The sequence below is a fragment of the Pantherophis guttatus genome, chromosome 2, assembly GCF_059756535.1.
Source record: "Pantherophis guttatus breed Tessera chromosome 2, ASM5975653v1, whole genome shotgun sequence".
Taxonomy (NCBI): domain Eukaryota; kingdom Metazoa; phylum Chordata; class Lepidosauria; order Squamata; family Colubridae; genus Pantherophis; species Pantherophis guttatus.
This window is the reverse complement of record NC_142064.1, coordinates 70017527-70042217: the sequence shown is the minus strand read 5'-3', so window position 1 is coordinate 70042217 and position 24691 is coordinate 70017527. Positions and strand designations below refer to the sequence as shown.

The 24691-nt window shown below is 36.3% G+C and overlaps 1 protein-coding gene across 10 annotated transcripts in view; it reads left to right on the top strand.

Annotated features, from left to right (window-relative positions):
- PIP5K1B (phosphatidylinositol-4-phosphate 5-kinase type 1 beta) overlaps positions 1–24691 on the top strand; it is a 77576-nt gene that overhangs the window by 44238 nt on the left and 8647 nt on the right. For 8 of the 10 annotated variants that reach the window (XM_034410280.2, XM_087886170.1, XM_034410279.3 and 5 more), the window contains 8 exons: positions 1042–1194; positions 3225–3524; positions 9677–9888; positions 10539–10622; positions 10731–10779; positions 12120–12204; positions 14085–14240; positions 14949–15093. In XM_034410280.2, the coding sequence (XP_034266171.1) occupies positions 1042–1194; positions 3225–3524; positions 9677–9888; positions 10539–10622; positions 10731–10779; positions 12120–12204; positions 14085–14240; positions 14949–15093 (1184 nt within the window). The remainder of the gene's footprint in view (positions 1–1041; positions 1195–3224; positions 3525–9676; positions 9889–10538; positions 10623–10730; positions 10780–12119; positions 12205–14084; positions 14241–14948; positions 15094–24691) is intronic. The other 2 variants (XM_087886166.1, XM_087886167.1) reach the window with 1 other exon arrangement.

Sequence of the window (24691 nt, the reverse complement as noted above, 5' to 3'; positions counted from 1 at the left end):
ATATCTGAATATCTCAATCCCGCCCACCCCCCCAATTATTTTTATAAGGATTATTCTCTATTTTCTGTTAAGGGTTGCACCAGTAGAGGCTAAACCAATTTCATTGTATACATGATGTACAATGACAATAAAGGCTATCATCATCATCATCATCAATGGCCATTCTTGCTGCTGAGCACATTTTAAAATACGTTAGGAAATATTCATAACTAGGAATACTGTTTAATATTCCAAAAATATAAAGCAGCTAAAACCAAGGAAATTGGCAGTTCAGAGAGTATTCTAAACCTGATGTGCCATTTATTCTTTCTTTTATTCATTCACATTAACCTGTATTGTTTGTGATAAGATAATTTATTCTTAAGTTATGCATCCCAGTTAGTTATATTGTTTCAATCTCTTTAAGCATAATTTGCCTTTGACTTTTACAAAAGTGCAAATGAGAAAAAATAGGATTAATCTGGGATCTGTTTTGACCTGAGTTTTTACAGCACCACACACAGAAGATTGAATCTGTTTTTTATAAACCTCAAAAACATGGACTTAAAACATAACTAAAGATATTTGCCCCCAGAGATATTAGTTAATTCCACTTTGTCAGATTGTTAGATTTTTCAGGTTTTGACTTTTCAGGTTTTTATGTGATTTAACCAGGGGAGTTTTTAATAGGTTAGCAATATATTGTATTGCAGACAAAAGGAATTGTGTAAGACAATATATATCCCCTTGCAAGTTTTGTTTGTATATTTCAATAAATTATGCACAAAAAAAAAAAAGCCTCCTAAGAAGTCTTTTCAATCAGCACCAATAACACTTGGTGTTCTAACAGCTGTGTCAGAAGTAGCATACCATGTCGTAGAGAAGAATTTATTACTGTTTCTTTTCTTTTTAAAAAAATTAGACCTGACACAGTTGAGTAGTCTGGCTAGCTTCAAGGACCTTGGTACACAAAGGTCTCCTTGAGTTTCATAAAGTACCTAAAAACATATTTCTATATATCCATTTCCCAGACTGGCATTAAATTTCTGTTTGTGTATTCAGTATTCAATTTGCAGTGAACCATTAATAGAATTATCAAATCCTGGTGCCAGTGGATCCTTGTTCTTTGTCACTAGTGATGATGAATTCATAATCAAAACAGTTCAACACAAAGAAGCAGAATTCCTTCAGAAACTGTTGCCTGGCTACTACATGGTAAAGATACTAATGCCCTTCTTTAATGTGGTTTCTGTGTGTGTATGTGGGTATGTTGAACTCCCTTGTTCAACTCTTGCTTGTATTCTTGTGAATGTTAAAATGGCTTTTCACCCTCTAAATTTGTGATCAAATTATATTGCATATAATAAATAGGAGAAATTAAAAAATAAGATTGAGGTTAATAGACAAACTTTCTTTAATAAGTGGAACAATTGATCATGATATTGATAGATATCCCTCTGTATCTGGTTTCATTGATAAATCATTTACCCTTAAAGGACCAAATTATAAGTTTTGCTTGTTAGGTATATCGTTTATTTTCTCTGTTTCAAAGCTTAACACCGTTTCCTTGGTTATTCAGTTTTTAGGTATGAAAAATCTTTTTAGAAGCCAAAAATTGATGGCAGTGTAGTATTTATTGCAGATTGAAAGCTTAAAACTGGTCTATAGGAACCTATGCAAAATTTGCTTAATGGCTGTCTTAGCTATAGTTAAATATAACATGAATGCTATACTGTATTACTTTCCATTCTTGTTAATCGAATTTAGTTTTAAATCAGGATTTGAAGTTAATAAGAGGGAAATATGGTTATTATTCATTCTAATTAATAATCACTGTTCAAGTAATACTTAGCCACAATCCAACAGTCTTCACCAAGGCATATTCCAAGAAGGAGGAGGAAACACATATTGTTTACTCCAGATGTTAGCTTCTCAAGCTTTAAGCATGTTGTTCTCCTTGCAAGTCCTTTCCAGGCAGGTTTACCAATTTGATATAAAACTTTTTAAGCAGTGGTGAAATCCAAAATTTTTTACTACCGGTTCTGTGGCTTGATGGGCATGGCTTGGTGGTGTGGCAGGGGAAGGATACTGCAAAATCTCCATTCCCACGCCACTCTGGGGCCAGCCAGAGGTGGTATTTGCCGGTTCTCCGAACTATTCAAAATTTCCACTACTGGTTCTCCAAACTGCTCAAAATTTCCAGTACCAGTTCTCCAGAACCTGTCAGAACCTGCTGGATTTCACCCCTGCTTTTAAGCCTTTTTTTAAAAATTCAAAGATGGAGTAATGTGCTTGAGGGCAGAAGACTCCTATGTAAAACTCTTAATTTCTCTCTTCTCTCTGTGGAGAGAGTTAGATGTAAAGGAAGGGAGGACAGGTATAAGAAGAAAATCATGAGTAGGAAAATGGATTTGTAGGAATAGACAGGAAGGGAAAAAGAAGATGAATTGTGATTATTATCTTAGGGTGGTTGCCTGCAGAAAGAAGGCCAGAAGCAATTTACATCCAGTGTTTTGCAAGCTGTAGTATTTTAAAAAGTAGTTTAAAAGAAGCTAATTTAGGGCAAGGAACTTCCTGTTTTTTTTCTCCCCATTTCTTTGGTTGAATGAGAGTCACTGTTTTCAGAATGAAACCCAAATTTTATGAATTAAAGAGAAAAGCCTATCATTACCACTAAAATGGTTTTAAACATTACTGAGGGAGATGTTTTGGCTTATTCCCAATGAAGTGGTTCCATCTTGTAAAGTTATAAAGATCTGTTATTGTTTGATCTGATATAAAGACTAGAATTAAATTATTAAAATAATATATTTATTTCTACTCCAACCCTTATACAAAATCAATCATTAATTTTATTTGAAGAGGTTGCATAAATTTAATTTATAATTTTAGTAGGTAAAATTGTTATTGCAAAGTTTGAGAAATCTGCCTTAGACCTAAGAGTACAACCACCTAACTAAAGTTTAAAATGCTTGAATTAGCACATGGACACTTTTTAGTGGTGGGTCCAAAAATGATTTGTTGAAATAGAAATGATTTGCCTATCTATACTTACTTTTGTGTAGAACACTGATCTGGAGTGTCCAACCTTGGTATCTTTAAGACCTGTGTGCTATAGCTCCCAGAATTGGCTGGCTGGAGATTTCCAGGAGTTGAAGTCCTCAAGTCTTAATGTTGCCAAGGATGGACACTGCTGCGTTACGGTATTGCAAATGTTCATTGGTATATTTTGTGTTTCTTTTAAGAATCTCAACCAGAACCCAAGGACGCTGTTACCCAAATTTTATGGCCTGTATTGTGTTCAGTCGGGGGGTATTAATATCAGGATAGTTGTGATGAACAATGTTCTGCCTCGAGCACTGAAAATGCATTACAACTACGACTTGAAAGGGTCTACGTACAAAAGAAGAGCATCTCGAAAAGAACGGGAGAAGTCTAACCCCACATTTAAAGACTTGGATTTCTTGCAAGATTTGCACGAAGGATTATATTTTGACTCGGAAACCTATAGCGCATTGATGAAAACACTACAAAGGGATTGCCGAGTAAGTGAAAAATTTTGAGTTCAACCTCTATTATCAAGCCATAATTCTCCTGTTAACAAGGCATTGTATAAACATTGTATGAAGATGGAACATTGCCCTGTAGTTTATAAAACCCATGTTATTATTGAATAACTTTTTTTGCTGAAATTAGAATGCACCTGGGTTGGCCTTCAAATTAAACTGCAATATACTTACTTTTATTTCATTTTCTTCCTATATTGATGCTTTTTATTATTCCTTAAGGTTGTACATTGTTTGTCTTGTGCTGCAAATTAGTTCACACCAAAGCAAGAGTAAATCCCATTAAATTCAATTATACGTATTTATGAGCAGACATAAATAAAATTGCACTTTTATTTAGTTTTTTTTATATGAATTAAGATGCATGTGCTCAAGGTCCATTGTCTTTTTTACCCAGATAATATTTTATTTTGCTATCTTTGCTATTTTTCTTAGCTATTTGGTTACTCTTTTGAGACCAAATATTTTTATAGACATTATTTGTTATGTTCCAAATTGTTATTGATCATAATACTATTTCTCTTTTGCCTTGTCAAGACATAAAAATAGTATGTCTTCATTTTTTTGTCTTTTTTTCCATCCCAGGTTTTACCGTAGGAATGTCCTGTTTCTTTCATCTATCAGTCTCTTTACTTCTTTTGAATCTTCTCATATCCTGCCACACAATTCTTTGTCCCATACATAATGCCCTGTTACATTCTTATTCTGCCTTAAGGCATTTATTTCCATTTTGCTGCATTCCTGTTTTTTTCATAAGCAAAATTATTTCTCTGTTTTAAATTTTGAGTACAGAATGAAAAATCAAAACATATATTAGTACTTGAAGCATGAGTGTTAATCTTGTTAGTTTATCTAGATTCTTATGTAGCATTTATTGAAGTTTTGCAGATGTATGGATGTATATATTTATTAATAGATTTAACTATGTAAAAAATTGGGAGTAATTTCAAATAAAATGCTTTAAGAACTTAACAAATAGAATAAATAAATTGATCATAAAATGCACATTATTTAAGAAAATTGAGAGGAAATTATTTTTGTTTAGCAAAAAAAGATTGAAACAAGACTGTTGGTGTGCAATGTAGCCCTTTCCCAGCCACTTTTAAAAGTAGATTTTTTTTATTTCTGAGACTGGATTATGGAGAACGGTATTGACATATCATTTAATTGTTTTTGGAAGATATACAGGCAGAATTATATATATCATATAAAGATCTATGAACAAAAAATCTAAAGAAAATTATTTTGAACTACATTTTTTTGTTGAAATTTTACAGAAAATGGCAGTGTTTTTTATAAAAAGCTAGATGCTTGCTTTTCCAAATTTAAATTAATCAATATATTAATGGGCATGAAATTTACTCACACTTTACATTTTTCCCCTGTGGAAGAGACAGAACCTTAAAAGTCTGAAAAATACTTGTGTCTTGCTTTTCAAAGTGTACCTATGACTTCTGAATAAAAAGCAAATTTAGCTTCATTTATTACATGTAACACAGGGGTGTCAAACTCAAGGTCCGGGGGCCAGATCCGGCCTGCAGGGTGCTTAGATGTGGCCCATGGGGCCACCCTCAAAACAGCAAAGGACCAGCCCGCAGTGCTTCTGCCAGTGAAAACGAAACTCAGCCCTCCCAAGCTTCAGTTTCACTGGCAGAAGGTTGCAGGCAACCGAAAACGGAGCTCGGGAGCCCGTTTTTGCTGGCAAAGCCCTTGGGCCACCACAGGTGCCCCTGATACAAGTAACATTGATCTGACCATTTCCCCCAGCCCGCCCCCCAACACAACCCTGATGCAGCCCTCAATGAAATCAAGTTTGACATCCCTGGTGTAAGAGGCATTAGGTTTTAGATACAATTATGACTGCCTGCCTATGCCTAAAAGTTATCTTGAATAATGTGGAGTAATTTATGGAAGTGATGATGGTTCACAAAGACGACTGCACTCTTGAATGCCCATGACAAACTTTTTCCATTTGTGATAAAATAAAAAACAAAACATAATGGCAGCCTCTTGGAGCTGAAATAATTTAATATGGTTCTATTGATTAAAATGCTGTGAGAAAATAACATGGCTGAAACGGAGTTATAGGAGCAAAAAGGCACCATTTCTAGCAAAGTCCCATGCTTATTAGCACACTGTGGTATTGTGTCAAGCCTTATTAGTGAGCATGAGGCCATCTTTTGTTTGGAAATCAAGCGTGAAGTTGATGATCTAATAATCAGCTGCAAGCTCATCAGATGTTATTCCTAACAAAGGACATTGTTTGTCACTGTAGTTTCTGGAAAGGAATATTCCATGAACTCAAGCAATTAGTGATTATGTGGAATGCATAGACTGGTCTATTCTGGGAAGCCATATATCAATGCTCTCTTATAAAGGTCAAAAGTTTAATTGCAATATAAAAATTATAAGAATGTTTTAAAAGGCCCTTACGCTAAAACCAAACTATTTTAAGTGATGTAAAATCTGGCCTAAATGCCTAAAATATATTCACTTTAAAAGATTGCATATTGGAAAAAAAAATACTTTCAGGGAGCTACTCACTGACTGTTGAATTGGTGTAAGATATAAATTATATGTATTTTCATACTTACTCAAAATGTATTTCTGTTTTCACTATTTGGATATTTTTTAGTCATTCATCTTTGAATTCCTAAAATGTTAGGAGGATAAGCAAGTCTAGGAGTTGTGTTTTAGGTATATAAGTGACCATGAAGAGTATCTAGAAACTTCAGCTGCAGTGGCACGAGCAAGATATGTGTGTTTCTGGTAGAACACATATCACACCTCTGCTTCGTGAGCTGCACTAGTTACCAGTTTGTTTCCTAATCCAATTCAAGGTGTTGACCTTTAAAGCCCTTCATGGCATGACATCAGTTTTTTGAGGGACTGCGTTGTCTCGATTTTATTTACCTGTCCTATCAGATCCAACAGAGATCATATCAGATCCAGTATTACAGGTTCTGTTACCTAGGAAGCTACATTTAGTAGGCCTAGGTGATGGACCTTTTCTACTGTAGTGTTCCCACTGTGCAGTCTTCTTTCCCCCTGAGGTTAAACTGCTCTAGTTGTTGTTGAACTTCTAGAAGTCCTCCAAGACTTGGTTATGCCAGCAGGCCTGGGGACTCCAGGGGACAGTGGAACTAATGATCTGGCTCTGCTATTTTAAATATCCCTTTTTTTCTATTATTCTTTGTTTTAGCTTGGTTTTTATAGTTTTAATGTATTTATTAACTGATTTTAGCTCTGTTGTACATTGTCCAAAGTTTCTTGTTTGTGAGATGGCTGACTATATAAATTGGTTTAATAAATAATAATAAAGTGCATGGATTTAAGTGCATGGACTGAATTTAAATGTCCATGCTATTTTAATAATAATGCCTGACAGCATTGTATCCTAAAATGTAGGGTGTAAATCATTGTGTTATTAGCAATATATAAAGAAAATGTATTTTGTTCATTTACTCATTCATTATTTAGTGATTCCATAGAGCTCTTAGGTTCCATGTTGGAATTTAAATAGCAATAGATGGTTTTCTGGAGACGCTGCCTTAATTTAGAGTAGGAATCCCCAGCAAGTAGTTTCATAAAATTGCTTCCTAGTAAGAGCAGTAATACAATCATTCATTCAATGACAATTCAAAATTATGGTGTCACAGAATGAAGTGGTGGTGACACCACAGGATATGGTCTCTCCATAATTAGGACACTGTATTGCCCTCACAGTCATGTGATCAAAATTTGAGCCTTAGCAGTCTGGCCTCACTTAAGACATGGCATGAGCCTCAGAGTGCATGGTGACGAGGGTGACTATGGCCAGGACTGGTTTGCAATTTCCTGGGACAGCAAGAAGTCCCTTCACACCATGCTGCTTGGGGCTGGGCTCGGGGGTATGCTATGGCTCAGGACTTCTTGCAATCTCAGAGCTGCAAAATTCCAATAAGCTCCTTTGTGCTATGGTGCTGGCCTGACCTGGGACTAGATTTCACATTACACTGTGATTCAGGGACTTCCTGTAACTTCAGAGTGGCAGTACGCCAAAAAGCTCCTGAGCCACAAATGTACTCTTTCCTTGACCTCCCTGTGCTTGCATGCATTCACTCTGCACATTCTTTCCTTTACCTCCTTAGCTTGTGGTATACTGCACACACACCCAACTTGTGTGTAGCCTGCACCAGACCACCCTGCACTTCCTTGCAACAGCTCCAGCTCCTTACCTGGGACTTCCCCCACTTCCTGCTTTAATGACCCATTTATCAAGTTACAAGGGCAACTGGGATTGTTGATTGCTAAGCGATGTGGACACATGATGTTAGGCTTTACAGCCACTTTGCTTAGTGACAGAAATTCCCATCCCAATTGTGGTTGTATGTTGAGGACTACCTGTAGGAGGCTTCGGAATAGCCTCCTTTTGGCGCCAGAAGTAGATTGTGCTCCTCTGTTATAACTTGCTGGAAGCTAATTAACACTAAATCAATCTGATGGGTTTTAAGAAATTAATTGGGATGCTGCCATTGTATGGGTGGTTTTACTTTTATTTTCTAATTTTGTATTGATTTACTGTGGATGTTTTAATTGTTATGTTATAGATCTTACTGTTCCACTAACCACTGACAATTCTTGTGATACAAGAATATCAGTCTAAATAAATGATTATAAGATAAATCAGATAAACGAATAATAAATAAGAGAACAGATTACTTCCTCTCTGCTGTTGCTCACCATTCTGTGGTGTAATTGATAGAGATAATCTCTTCCTCTCTCTATAAATCCTGAAGAAGTGTGAATATGTGATCCCCCTCCCTCTTCCTAACAAGTTTCCAAATTTGTTCATCTGTCATTCAGAATTTTGGAATTTTATTTATCTCTTGTGCTTGAGATATGATATTGTGCAGATTTTATCTGGAATATTGGTTTTCAATTGAAAAAAAATAGGCACAGACTAGGATAGGCAGGAATGAAATTCCAGTGTTCAAATTCATTAGGAAACAGCAATCAAGGAATTATGTAGATTATAGAGAAAAATAAAATTTTATAAAGTTCCTCTTCAGCCTACATTTTTCAAACCAGGACTTCCAATATTTGGTCATTTTCTATACTTTAAATTGGGTTATAATAATAGGAGATACATACACCACAAAAACTACTACATTTATTCTCATGTGTCTTTTTCTTCATTCCACTTATATATCATTTTTGATCCCACTCTATGGGAGAATGAGGTCAAATTCTCTTTTCATCAATATTCTAAATATTAAGGGGAAGAGGAAAAGCAATTATGTCTCAAATCCTGAAGCAATTTTGTATCAGCAGGAAACTTAAGTTTATGCAGATTTTAGTTTCACAGTAGATTTAATTGATTATACCAACCTCACCTCTCAAAGGATGTTGAAGAAGAAATAAGATAATTGTTCCTTTCCAAAAAAATCCAATTAATATCCAAGCCAAATATTATCTATGTTATAAATCAAAGCTTTTTCAGACTTTAGAATTTCTATATTCTGCTTTTGAAATTCAGGGGCGATTTAAAAAAAAATTCTGGGAACTCAAAATATATTGCAAATAACTATCTGAAAAATATTCCATATAGTTTTCTCACTGCCATGACAAAAACATGAAATATCTGTAATCTCCTTAAAGTAATATATATTTACAACAGAATTGTATTTATTACTGCATTGTATGCTTTATATTGAATTTATTTATTTTAAATGGTTATAAATTTCATCATTTTATGTTAAATAGCATAAAGTTTAAAACGGAACCCTTCTTACTCCACTAGTCACCTGCTTTCAGCTAGTGATGTACATTTGTAAGTTAGTTTGTTCAGTCAGCTGTGTATCTTTATAATTGTATTGCACCCCACATTTTGCCACCTTCCGTCTTGGGGTTTGAATGCTAAGGGTATATTAAAACAAGAAAACTAGTGTTTTTTAGACACGAGGGACTCCTATTTATTCTGAGTCTGGCAAAAAAAATTTAAAAACTTAAATTTAGATGTGATCATTTTTGTTGGGATATCAAATTAAAGTAATTATTTCTCTCTGTTCAGTATATTTCATTTATCTTTCTTGTAAACTCTTCCACCATTTGCAACATAACAGATTTCAGTCTAAAACATCTGATCCTAGGTGCTGGAAAGCTTTAAAATCATGGATTATAGTTTGTTGCTTGGCATCCACATCTTGGACAGTTCAGCAAAAGAGAGAGAAGGGGAGTTTTCTCAAAACACCTCTGATTCTAAACGCCCAGGAGGACAAAGAGTTCTTTATTCAACTGCTATGGAGTCCATTCAAGGTCCAGGAAAATCAGGGGACTGTGTCATCACAGAAAATACCAATACGTAAGTCTCTCGTAACCAGCCCTTTGAAAACAAAAAGTTACTGGATTTTTTAATATTTTTCTTCTGTTCTGTGTACTACATTTAAAATGGGTCAGACTGTCATCCAGTTGATGAACAATAAAAGGTAAAGTCAAGTGGACTTTTTAAAAAACAAATCTTGCCAGTGAACTACTAAGAAATATAGTACAGAGCAGATCACTTTAGCCTCTGAGGATGCGAGACATAATTCCTGGCAAAATGTCAGGATCCCAAATAATTGGACCGTGACCTCTGAGTTCATCACCACTCCATCCCCGAAAATGTTGGGTCAAAAAACAATTGACTTATCTATGTACTTTATGTATACAAAATCACAGAAATGCATCCTTAAATGCCCAGTATTATTAGAACTGTGACACAGCTATTTGAAAAAGAATACACCAGAGGAATGCATAATCTTAATTTTCAGACATGGAGAAAAGTAGTCAAACTGAGAGGGGAAAGAGACTTGCTTAAATCCATTTTTGACAATTGTATAGCCCTTACCATATGGTGCAAACCTTTTCACTACATATATTAAGAAGGCCATTTTTAGCTGTTAATATATTTCTATGGTTACTTTAGAAAGTAGGCTTTACAATGACTTGCTATTATTTTGTTGTTTCTGTCAGAATGGGAGGCATTCCAGCTAAAAGCTACAGAGGAGAAAAACTGCTGCTATTTATGGGCATAATTGATATCTTGCAGTCTTACAGGTAAATTTAAAATAATATTCATTGCTTTCTGTGCAGTTAAAGCGGTATTGTTGCCAAAGGGAGGGATAATTGTTTATTAAACTCCTTTTTGTGGTATATCGTCATCAGGTTAATAAAGAAGTTGGAGCATTCTTGGAAAGCCCTTGTTTATGACGGAGTAAGTCATTTTAATGGTTTTTAGAATTATGTCAATGGTTCATGTAAGGTGGAAAGCTCCTTTTTTGCCTCTATTCTGTTTAGCAATAAGAGCTGCATCTATTTTGTGCATAGAGCTTTGTCATCTCTTTAAACAACTATAACTAGACTGTCTTTTCATTTTGGGTGTGTCAGGAACTAACAGAACCATAGAGTTGGAAGGGACCTTGGAGGCCTTCTGGTCCCAATCCCCTGCTCAAGCAGGAGACCCTATACCAGTGATGGCTAACCTTTTTGCCATCACATGCCAGGAGAGGGGGGGCGGGGGAGGGTCATGCACGCACGTGCCCACGCGCATGCGTGTGCAAGCCCCTCCCCCCTCCCCTCCCCGCTCCTGGCACATGATGGCCTGGTAGGCCCGTTTTTCTTTCTTACCTGGTTCCAGATCCTCTCTGTGTATCTGGGAAGGGCGAAAACAGCCTTTCCCACTCCCTTGGAGGCCCTATGGAGGCTGAAAGGGCCCATATCCCAACTCTCGGTGGGACAGGAAGTGATATTTTTTGCTGTCCCCAGCCTCCAGAACCTCTCTAGGAGTCTCTAGGAGTCTCTCTAGGAGTCTCTAGGAGCCTCTCTAGGAGTCTCTAGAGGCTGGGGACAGGAAAAAACATCACTTCCTGTCCCACCGGGAGTCGGGAAATAGGCCCTTTCAGCCTCCGTAGGGCCTCCAAAGGAGTGGGAAAGGCTGTTTTCGACCTTCCCAGATACACAGAGAGGATCTGGAGCCAGGTAAGAAAGAAAAACGGGCCTTCCCCACCCCGCCCCCAGGCCCTCCAGAGGCAGGAAACAGCCTGTTTCCCTACTTCTGGTGGGCCTAGAAGGCCCAAAAATCAGCTGGCCGGCGCGCGCATGCGCCCCAGAGCTGAGCTGGCGTGCCCACTAATATGGCTCTGTGTGCCACCTGTGGCACGCGTGCCATAGGTTCGCCATCACGGCCCTATACCATTTTAGACAAATGGTTGTCCAATCTCTTCTTTAAAACTTCCAGTTTTGGAGCACCAAAAATTTATGGAGGCAAGTCTGGAAAAAAGCCACTTTACTAACTTTCTAGGGATTGTTGAATGTTTGTTTGTTTATTTGTTTATAATTTAAGTAAATATTCAAATAGCTTTTGTAATTTTTTTTTTAAATGATGCAATATTCTTTTAAGTATTACACTACTTAATAAATTAATGGTATGCTAAAAACTTGAAAAGTCAGTGAAAAGAAAATACTAAATGTTAGTTTCATGTTCTGTTGTTTGATCTGTAGATTATACATCCTCTCCTCTTTTCTTACTGACAAAACTTTTTTGTTTCTTTGTAGGATACAGTTTCAGTCCACCGACCAAGTTTTTATGCTGACAGGTTTTTAAAGTTTATGAGTACCAGAGTATTCAAAAAAAATCAGCGTAGGTACCACCATATTATGAACTAACTAAAGCGACTCTTAACATTTTTTTTTTCTAGAGGGGCCCCACTTGCATGATTACTTAATCTCTGAGGTTGGACTGACAGTACAGAATATAATATAAGTACTACAGTCTGATATTGTAAATTGCTGCCATGGTAGTTGGCAAAAAGCCTCTGATGTTGGCTTCTTGGAACTCCTGTTTGCTTGTTGCAAGATAAAATGGATCTTGGATTAGATGGAGCTTTGTTCTGATTAACAGGGGTTCCCAAATTATATACTTAAGTTCCAGATAATGATGCTTTCTGTTGCTCGAGTTTATAATTTCAAGTTTACAGTTGAGAAAGCCTTGAGTGGGCAGTTCTGGATCATTAAAATATTCAGGACCACTGAAAATTCTTCCATGAATTTTCAAGATTTGGAGAAACCAGTAGCTAATTAGAGTTGGTCTTCTGGTCAGTAAGTAAATAAAGATGTTTCGACAAATCATTGCCCAGCTATTGAACAGTAAGACAGATAAAACAAAACTCAGCCACTTCAGCAGAGGTGTTCATTAATTGCAAATGGAATTTCCTTTTTGAAAGACATGTAACTGGAACAAAAAGAAGCTGAACCTTGGCTTGATTACATGCACCAAAGCTGATGCAATTGGCTGATTGATATGTATCTATGTTTCAGGGGAAGTCCATTCACCCATGGAACACATTAGAACTCTGAAATTCCTCCAAGTCACTACAGATACATAATTTTAAGTAGTTGGATTACACACAGCCCCTTGTATCTTCGTTCTAGTGTTTTGTGGCTGTATGTTCTTTAGTAGTCTGATTATACCATTTTGAAAGTTTATGGTTAGAGCAATTAATAGTGTGTGAACTTAGTTACAAATCTTGTAAGTACATCTAGATATAGATTCTTATAATATTCAGTGTAAGGGATATTACAAATTTGGAAAATATTCTTGATTGTCTTTGAGATTGTTTACACATGCAAGATGCTATAAGAATTATCCTTAAATTCTAATGGATCCCTGTGTTACTCCATGATGTTTATATAATGATGATATGGGCAGATATTATTCTAGTCAGACTGATATGAAAAATAATCTTGTTCATGCCATATCTCTATCCAGTCCCTTTAATGGAGGAACATGCATTTGAATTTAGCATTTCTTCCCTATGCAGGAGATGAAGGTTGGCTGGGTTAGGGGAAAGCCAACCTTCATCTCCTCAATGAGGGCTCAATGTCTTGTCAATATCACTTAACATTCATTGGGCTGCTCTATCCAGAGAAGCAGCACTTTGTCAACCAGTACAGATCTTTAGATGCAGATAACATTTCCTATTTACATAGGAACAGATGAATCTTTAAATCTTATTATAAAAATGAATATTATAGCTCATCACATTAAATTACTCACTGCAGTTCTTAAATCATTGTGGCTATCCAGAAAAATGAACTAAGATTGAATTTTACTTTGGATTATACTTTGAATCTGTTTTTTCCCCTTACGTTATATGCAAGAAATTTTTTATCTGTACTGCCATAAAATTGTTTCTCTTGTCCCAGATACAAAAATTGAACAAGTGCTATTCATTGTTATAACCTATACTTAGCCTCTTAGTAACGCCTTGCCATATGAAAGTTAAGTTCAAGTTTTATTAACCTATAACTAAAATCTGCTATTTCTGGCACATACTATGGATTTTTCTGAAGACAAATGATTGTGTCATATTTATGATAATGGCAGTTATTTGAGTAAAATCTGTTCAAATCTCTTTTGGGACATCCAGTGAAAGGGAGTGTTTGCATAATAATGGAAAGTTGGCTATAAAAATAATCTATATTTACATTACTTTCATTATCTCCCTTTTAAAACCCCAGTTTTGAAGTCATCTCCTTCCAAGAAACGATGCAATTCTATTGCTGCTCTAAAAGCTACATCACAAGAATATGTGTCAGTAGTTAGCCAAGACTGGAAAGATGAAAAGCATGATTTACTCACAGAAGGACAAAGTTACTGTAGCCTTGATGAAGAAGGTAATTTTCAGTAGAATAAGATGCTCGAGATTCCAAAACTAGCATTCTTTACCAAAAGGAGAAAGTGATAGTTTTAGAACAGAGATGTACATTCTGGTATTCCAGAAGAATAGTAAATAACGAAACTCCCTAATTCCCTACCTAAGAACCTCCAGACTCCTTTCAAAAGCTGTCAAATTGATTTAAAGTCTTCTGAAAAATAATATCAATTATATTTAATTATATTTGCATTAAAATCAGCTTTTATGCTAGACTTGCCTACTTCTCTCAAATGAACCCCCTGCTATATCAACCAAAACTCAAATGCAGTCCTTGACCTAAAATAATTGTACACCTCTTGTTTAAACAAATAGAAAAAATGTTTTAAGCTTTTCTGAAGATAATAGATAATAATAGCAGATTACCTAAAACAAACCCCAATTTAATATGCATTAAGATTGAGCATTATCTTAACACACTATAAATCAAGATCTTTGGTTCAAAGGCAGAATGCAATAAGGGATTTAAAAGGAGAAAGGCACACCCAGCCACAATATTAATCCATAATTTCATAAACCCCTATTTAATGAAGCTGTGGATGATCACACAAACACAGTGTTTTTATATCTCGTATGTGTGTGTGTGTTTTCACGGCAAGTAAGCCCTTGATTTTTACATACACTAATTTCTCTGCAGGAGTGACTGTTTTTCCCCTTTTTTCCTATACAGTATTAGCCTCCCGACATCATCCAGATTTAGTGCCAAGCACAGCATCTCTGTTTGAAGCCGCTTCTTTAGCAACCACAATTTCTTCCTCTTCTCTCTACGTAGATGACTCTTATCCACATGATGGAACTAGGTTTTATTCTAACAGGTAATCTGAATATTCAGTTTTTACTATATTACGGAAGGATGGATTAGTTTCTCCTCACCTTGCCAGGATCCCAATCAAATTACAGGTATTCCTCGACTTACAACCATTTGTTTAGTGAAGTTACAACAGCACTGAAAAAAGTGACTTATGACTGTTATGACCATTGCAGCATCCCCATGATCACGTGACCAAAATCTAACTGCTTGGCAACTGGCATGAATTTATGGTGGCTGCGGTGTCCTAGGGTCATGTGATAGCAAAAGCAGTTAAGACTTATATACTGCTTCACAGTGCTTTAACAGCGCTCTCTGTATTCATCTCTGGATCACTTTTTGCGACCTTCTGAACAGCACACTCAATGGCCAAATTCACTTAACAACCATGTTTCATAACGACTGCAGTGATTCACTTAACAACTATGGCAAGAAAGATTGTGAAATGCGACAAAACTCACTTAGCAATTTTCTTGCTTAGCAACAAAAATTTTGGGTTGAGTTATGTTCGTAAGTCGAGGATTATCTGTAGCTGTCATACTATTCTAGCAATCTGGACTGGAAACAGTTAATGCAAAGTCTCTCAGAATCTGATTAATAGTGTTTATTAAAGGTCTAAGGTTACAACTCAAATGTTCCAGTGAGCACTACTCTTTCAGATGACAAACTTTTAAGCAATCTTGCTGCAAAACTGATTTGGTCTTTTTGTGCATTCTAGGTGCAAATGAGATGAGGCATGTCTATTTTGGGAAGGTGGTAGAATATCTGCTGATAGTTTTGGTAATAGCTTCTAGATTTCTTATTCTCACACCAGTTTGTTAAACTCTGTAGCACCTCAATCAGTGCAAATGTTGGTCCTCTCTGGGCTTTTTGGAACCTTATTTAAACTAAATTCAAGATATTTTCTTCCAAATAAGTGTGCATTATATTGCAGGCTATGTTTTATTTTGCACCCTCTGTTGGTTAGTATCAAGTTCCCATTTTTTTCTCCCCCATCTAGCTATTGTGCAAAATGCTTCAGAAATCCCCTAAACTTAGCTGTTAATTTCAGGATAGAAAACAAATTTTTAAAAAAGAATTGTTTATGTAAATTCTGCTTGGCAATTAAGAATTAAGATATAATTATAATTATACTTAATGTATAATTAAGAATATTATACTCCATACTTCAGTGACTGGAACCCTTTTAAGGTGCTGTGTATCCCTATTGAGAGATGAGCTAACTTCAGTGACAACTTTAGCTGCTTACATTTAAACTTGTTCTTCTAAATGCTGCAAGAATTTCTGGAAAGCTGCCTTTGAAAAGAAACAGCAGTGTTAGTTTTGCATAAGGAAAATGGTCCAAATAAATGTTATATATTAAACTATATTGTTGACTTTAAAGTGAAACTCTCTTCTACTACATAATATATTACCAACATAAAATAAACTATATATATAGTTAAACCCTTCCAAAGAGACTTGGTAGGGAATAAAAACTGTGTAGTCTTCATAACTGTAACTTGTTTTCTTTAGCCACCATTTTTTCCAAAAAATGAGGTCAACTCAAGGCAGCAAACATCATACAAACTTCTGTTTCCTTTCTCAGAGTGGACAATTTGGTGTCTCCACAATCACAATTACTTTTCTTTTGTATAAAAGTGGTGGTAGTGATGATGATGACGATGATATTCTGCCAAATAGGCAACAACATGGAATAATTATAATAATTTTCATCTATTGTCTCTGTTAGTTAAACTGGCATTTTTTAATTAAATAAATGTAGAAATTAGAAGTGGCATATAAAGAGAGGTGCAATGGCTCAGTGGTTAAGACGCTGGGCTTGTCGGCGCCACATGATGGGGTGAATTCCCGTTACTTGTCCCAGCTCCTGACAACCTAGCAGTTCAAAAGAATGCAAATGCAAGTAGATAAATAGGTACCACTTTGGTGAGAAGGTACCAGAGCTCTGTATTTCGCTGCATGCTCTGCGACGTGATGTCTAGTTAGCCAGATGACCACAAAAACATCTTTGGACAGGGTCAATGGTTTAGAAACGGAGATGAGCACCGCCCCCTAAAGTTGGCTAAGACAAATTTTACCTTATACCTATATAAAGAGAAAAGCCTTTTGTCAACTCCGAAGTGAACCTGGCTGAAGCCATCTTTTGCTGCCTCAGTTACCACGAACCCTGAGAGGGGGAAGGGAGGGGGGAAGTAGATAAATCAGCTAACAGTCGAAACAAAAAGTTTTCCTGTGGGAACCAAGGTCATCTCAACAGGTGGCTGTTGAAGGAGGAGAGGAATGACCAAGCAGCCTGCTAGCTGTTTTCATTGGACAATGTGATGGGTGACATCTGAAAGTGGGAACTTTTGCTCTTTTAATTAGGTGAAAACCGTGGGAACTTTTAAAGTTGGTTTTCACCGGCTGTGCCGATATGATGCATCCAGTAAACATGTTCTTTGAGGAACTCGGCCTGCTTTGCAGTTCTGCTTTTGGTGGGTGCATTACTCGGAACGCTGACACATTTCTTTTGTATCTCCATGGCTATTCTGACTATAAAAACTAGAAAGTAAATTCATTAGGAGAAGGCAGGAAATCCTGGGTTGGAATTATTATTGTACTTGCTGTAGCAAGAGCAGGTTGAGACAGAGTCCTTGTAATAGCTACTGTGTGGGATTTCAGTGCTGACAACAGGTTGAGATGACAGCCAAACAAGGTGCCCAGAAGAGATGTTCATACATTGGGGGTGGGGCTGGGTGGCTGGGTAAATATTTCACTTTAAGTGGAACCTTCCAGTATTACAGTAGGTGACGGAACAAAGGAAGCTGATTTAATCTGGAACAAATGAAATAATTGGCCTTGTTTATTATTGGAATAGGAAGCCCATAGGCTATTCCCAGTCTGCAGACTACATTGGGAAATAAAAACAGTATTTCCATATTATTGCCAAGATCACAACTTCTGTACATCTGTGTAATTACAAGAATAATTATTTTGCATTCCAGAAAATGAAAAGTTCTAACCAAATACCAGTTGAGCTTATTTCTAAGCTTGTTGCACTGGAATCTTGCTATTTTGTGGGTTCTTACAGAAATGCCTGCCTAGAGAAGGAATAAATCTATGAATAAGTGATAATGCCACTTCAGCACTTTGTTGCCAAGCTTAAAGATTTGTAAAGTATTTTTTTATTACAAAAGAACAAAGGTTGGTGTTAGATTTTAATTACCTTCTCTAGGAATTATGTAAGATTTTTATATTAGTTTAGTTCTATAATACACTTGGTATAAAATCCCGCGTATGTATTTTCTGTGGAATTACTGAAGCAAATCTTCTTAACATTTCTCTGTGATACTCTTTCTTAACCCTGTGTATTACATTAGGAATTCTTTAATACAATTCTAACTTTCCAGGTGCAAAAATTCCACTTTAATATGCAAAACTTGCAGTTATGAATGTGCATCCGATTTGAACAAAATCCAAATATAAAACCACAAAGCCTCAGACATAATTGGATCTTGCAAAAGCAAAGCAAAAAAGCAGTTTTTAAAATTTCAAATCCATTTTAATCTGGAGAGAGGGGTAGAAAGCAACTACATCCTGAAAATTGAGGATTTGCTTGTGCCCCTCAAAGGCAAATAGCTTTGGTGATATTTGTTAGGGGAAGAACTGTCCTTCACACTACATCTCTAAAGGCTCAAGTTTATTTTCCAGCTTTTATGGCTAACTTGAACAGTCCTGTGTTCTGATACTACCATCAGTTGTCACATAGACATTCATGAAGATTCAGAAAGTAGAAAAAGCAAAGGTGCCTTGGATCTAAAAGCAAACAAGCTCAAACTTGTACAGTTCTATCCAAAGTGTGTCTTTCTAGCCAAAATGGGGATGGAAAAATATTTTCCTCTCCCCCTCTACACTCCTAAGGGGATTATAAAGTCAAATAACTTGATTAGTATTTTATCTATGGAAATATTTTGTAATGACTGGGGTTTCTTTTACTAAATTAAATTGAGATAAATGCTGGTGCGTTTATTTTTCTCTGGCTTCACATTGACTTTCACAGTGTGGGAGGATAGTACTTAAAAAGGTTTGATACCACTATTAACTGATAAATAATAGGAATTCTTGCAATTAAATAAATATTTTATCATTTGCAATTAAAACCATAATTTTTAAAATAGAAAATTTTAGAAATGTTAAAAATACAATTAAATTTTACAATTAAATTTTTAAAAATGTATAGTACAATGATCAGATACTTCAAATAAAAGGATAATTACTGCAATCAGTTGCTCATTCTAGATAGTTTTTTGAAGATTCTCAAGTCAACAGGGCATCAAGAGAATGCTTATGCTAACTTTTCTGAATCAGTTCTTGATACAAGAAATGCCAAAATGGCAATGTAGAAAAATGGTTGAAAGTATTATGAGAAACATAGAACATGGGAAGTATTCCATCTATGGAATTACTGTGCATTAATTTCTGAACCGGTAGATATCTTCATTAATCAAAATAGCTGGTATGAGCTAAAAGCAGGTACTTAACAGAAGCAACAACTATATCAAGGCTCTTGTAAGGTGTTTTTTCAAATATTTAAGCCATCAGAAAGATGTTCAAACAGTTTTAGAAATTGATTAGCAATTTCTGCAAATCAGAATAGTTCAGTGCCTTATCTGTCCATAGAATACAAAACATACACAAAATTATTAAACAAGCTAGGGTTTTTAAGTGAGTTTAGTTATGACACAGATCAAATAACTTGAAATTACTCCCAATTGCACAAATCCTGTGGGCCAGAAAGCAACCCTTTGGACACATTCTGTGAGGATTATTTAACACATTTCTGCCCCATTGCAATCAAACTGATTCTTGATGGTTTCTATGGAATGTAAGTAGAAAAAAATTTAAACGTTCAGGGTTACTACACTTAAAACCCATGGGATGTAATTAATGACATTAGCAAAGGTACTGTCAAAAAGAATAAAAATAAAATTAAGGATGACATCATACATAAGCTCAGGAGAAAGTTCTCTAAAACAATTCAGATTTCAACCATTTTTGAAAATCAGTATAGTTTGATATCTATTGGGAGGCTGATTCAAAATGTTTACGCTGCCACAAAAAAGCACTACTTCCTCAGATCAGCACCCCTGACCCCTCTTCTTGAAAATGTGAGATGCAGTAGTCTCACCTCTGTAGTTCAGGCTAGTGTTGCTTGGAGTAGGCAGTACCCACTGTCCCCAGTAAATATCAGTAATGCAGATATGCTTCTGCCCTAATCTAGTTTTGGTAACACAAAAGAACCTCTAACTGCAACCCATTTTGTTCCAATGTAGAGAAGAATATATTGAAGTATCAGTTTCACACATTGCTTCTGGTAAAAACTGTAGTGTTCTGCAGAAGAATAATTGTAACATAAATGTAGATTCATAGCCATAGAATGTTCCAATGACATAAGTAACCTTGTTATATGTTTGTACGTAGAACTTTCCATATGATTTTATAATGCAGGATTCTGTTTTACATTGAAGTATTTGCTTCTATGTAGAAATTCCTTCTGCAGACAGTATTTGTATGAGTAGCCTGCCTTTTTATTGATGTTACAGTGCAATTTTACTTAGGACAGCAACTTCTCAATATTCCTTGCATGCTGAAATCTATATATATATATGAATAACTTACTAGGACTTTTGTGGGGCTTTTTTGTAGTTGATAATGTATCATGTTAACATAAGGGAGGGTTTTATTCAGTAAAGATTCAATATTCTTGTGTTAGGACAAAAAATGGTTACCGGTTGGGTATTAAAGACCCAGTGTTAGCAACAGTTAATCTTCCACCACCTTATTTACATCATATTAGAGTAAAACCACTGCAGGATTGTTTTTTGCTTTTATCTTTATTAGGTATCAATTTAAGGAGAAAAAATAGTATGTTGTATTTTCCATGTGCAATATGCAACTGTGTGTTTGAGATGTTTCTAAAAGTCCATAATTGCAACAAAATATATTTTTTCATGATTTCTAAATATGATTGTGGCTATAGATTGTACCTGAATTTAGCAGAATTTAACTTTTGCAGAAGAGTCATGGTGGGTACACAACTTTAACTTTAACTTTTATTAGACTTCTATACCGCCCTTCTCCCGAAGGACTCAGGGCGGTGTACAGCCATATTAAAACACATAAAATTTACAGAATTTAAAAAACCATTAAAATCAAATTTATAAAAATTTGGCCCACAAATTAAAAACTAACATACACCCATTAAAATTCATATTATATCGGATTCATATATCGGATCTTCGGGTCTTTCGCCGAGCCCTGAAAACTCTTCTTTTCCAGCAAGCAGGGCTGGCGTGAACCCCGCCCCCCTTGTTTAGTTTTTAATGGTTATTAATTGTTTAGTTTTAATTTGTTAATGGGTTTTAATTCGTACTGTTTTAATTCGGGCCAAAGTATATAATTCTTTTAATTAATTTTAAATTTTTTATTGTTATGTATTTTAGTTTTGGCTGTGCACCGCCCTGAGTCCACTAGGAGAAGGGCGGTATATAAATTGAATAAATAAATAAATAAATAAATAAATATTCACATTAGGCCAGCCCGGTTTGTTGAAACAAAAGGGTCTTCAGGGCGTGGCGAAAGGTGCGCAGGTCGGGGATCATACGCACATCTAGGGGCAACTCGTTCCAGAGGGCTGGTGCCCCCACAGAGAAGGCTCTCCCCCTGGGCACCGCCAGTCGGCATTGTTTGGCCGACGGCACCCTGAGGAGCCCCTCTCTGTGGGAGCGTATTGGCCAATGGGAGGCTGTCGGCGGCAGAAGGCGGTCTCGTATATACTCTAACGCAGGGGTGTCAAACTCAATTTCACTGAGGGCCACATCAGGGTTGTCTTTGACCTCAGGGCAGGGGGCATGGCCAGCTCATGTCAGGGGGTGCCTATGGTCGCCCGAGCACTCTGCCAGTGAAAGCAGAACTCGGGAGGGCCATGTACATTCCATTTTTGCTGGCAGAGGGTTGCAGGAGGCCGTTGCAGCTGAAAACGGAGCTCTGGAGGGCTGTGTGCAGCCCTCCCGAGCTCCATTTTCGCTGGCAGAGACACTGCAGGCCAGCAGTGCTTGCTGTTTCCAAGGCAGCCCCGCGGTCCAGATCTAAGCACCTCGTGGGCTGGATCTGGCTCGCTGGTTTTGAGTTTTAGACCCCTGGTCTAAGGAGAATAGATACATTTTACCAACTATACAACCTAAAATGGCTTTGCCTGAAGTGCACCATCTATACCACAAAACTGTGTTAAGTTTATTGGAAAGCAAGTAATTATTTTCTGCAAGGAAACATAGAGTTATTTTCAGGGCAGTATTCTTCATCCATCTTTCTACTGTTTTATGGTTTATTCTTCTTTGCTCTTTCACTGTTATAGCGTCTGGTTTCTTTGTGGAGTACACATGGGGATGATCAAAGCCACGTGAGGCAAGAAAGTTAACACTAATTTTAAGCTAGGTGCCAGTATGATGGTGCCCTTGAGACCAAGTAAGATCAAGATAGATGAATGGTTTTAAAAGGAGGGCCAAAATGTCATTTGAAAAGTGAAGTATTTTCAGCATTGTGAAAAATATTTCCCCTCAGAGTTTATCTTCCTTCATTTCAGCAGAACATTAATTTTCAAAGTTTTCCGGGAAAAGAATTGTTAGCAAACTATTGCCAGGAAGAAGAGTTAATATTTGTCTGAAATAAAAATAATAATCTTGGAAGAGCCAGTTGACATTAGTGTAGAGTTAATATCTTGTCTCAGCCATGTCCTGGAAATATAAATGGGTATTTTGTTAGTTAGACTGAACTGAATTGGATGGATTTGATAGTATTAAATGTTGTAAGAAATACTAGTAATTTATGTCTTGCCATGATGTGCAAGATTTATTTGCATTATGCGATGGAATATATATTTAGACGATGTGATGGAATTCACACCAATTTACCATGCAAATTTAAATTCTGAAATTGAACTCTGTGAACATGTCTGCTATAGGTAGATAATGAAGCTTAGATATTATCTATTGGTTTTTTATCTAATTTGGCACTCCTTATAAAACCATTCATCAATTTTGATCTCACCTGTTCTCAAACCCCCCCCCCCCATCATACTGGCTCTTAAATTCAAATTAGTGTTTCTCGCCTCACATGGTTAACAACAACAACAACTTTATTATTACAGTCTTAGACCAGAGACCAGAACAAATAAAAGCACTCAGTATATATACAATTACAAATTCTAGTATAAAATAATAAATAACAACTAAAATCTATAATAAAATCCAGTCTGCCAATTATACATGGTCTGACTATATGATAGTTGCAATCCATAAACCGTGTGGCCCTTTGTAGGTTCAACGCTAAAAGGGAAATGGCTAAGCAGTGCAAAGGTTTGCCACAATTGTTATATAGCATGGTTATATAACATGTCTCACATGGTTTTCATCATGATCTTATCTAATCCTCCTACAAAGGTTAAAAAAAAAGATAAAGAAGTCCCTGCAGGTTTTACTGTATTAGTTGTTGCCGACTATAGGGGGCAGTAGTCATCTCCATTTCAAGGTCATTGAGCCAACGCTGTCTGAAGTTATTTCTGTGGTCATGTGGCCAGCATGACATCACGGAGCACTATTACCTTCCCACCAAAGTGGTGCCTACTGATATTTATTTACTCACATTTGCATGCTTTTGAACTGCTATGTTAGCAGAGATTGGGGCAAGTAACGCCACCATTACATGGTGCTTAGGTCTCAAGTCTGGGGTTCTGGCTTTCCAACAAGCCCAGCATTTTAATTACTGAGCCACTGCACTTCCCTCCTCCTACAAAGGAGTATAACCAATTTCTCTCGGAGATGTATTTCAAGATTTACTAAGCATTCTGTTTAAAATAAGAATCCAATAATAATTGAAATTCAAATTAAGAATATCTATCTGTCATTTATGGTATATCTTTGACTATGTGTACGTGATGAACTAAATACACTTGACTGTAAGAATTAATTTTGATCAATCTGTGCTTGGAATAGACAGATCATGGAAAATAGCAGTGCTAAGATCCTATGGGTCTTCCAAAATCCAGATGGACAGGCAGGTACTGGCACTCAAGAGGACATGGTGGTACTAGACAAGGACTAAAAGACAGTGATGGTGATAGATGTGACAGTGCCAAATGACAGCAACATCAGAAATAACCAGTATGAGAAATTGGAGAAATACCAGGGTCTGAAAGGACAAACTAGAGAAGATGTAGAAAGTAAAGGCCAAAGTGTTCTCAGTGGTTGTAGGGCTGTGACTCCTAAGCTGGGAGAATGGCTTCAACAAATCCCAAGGAGAACATCAGAGCTCTTGGCCCAGAAGAGAAAAGTGCTAGGAACAGCGAAGATGTTGAACCCTCAAACTCCCAAGCCTATGGTAGAGCACCCGAGTTTGAGAAAGATACATACAATCGGTAGGGCAATTTTAAAAATAGTTTCACTTCTCCCTTAACTATGAGATGGCTATTTAATTTATTTATAACATATTGAGCTTCTTAATGGAGCTTTTTAGGAGGAAATTTACAAATGACTTTAGGATTCTTGAAATAGAAATTTCTATTTAGA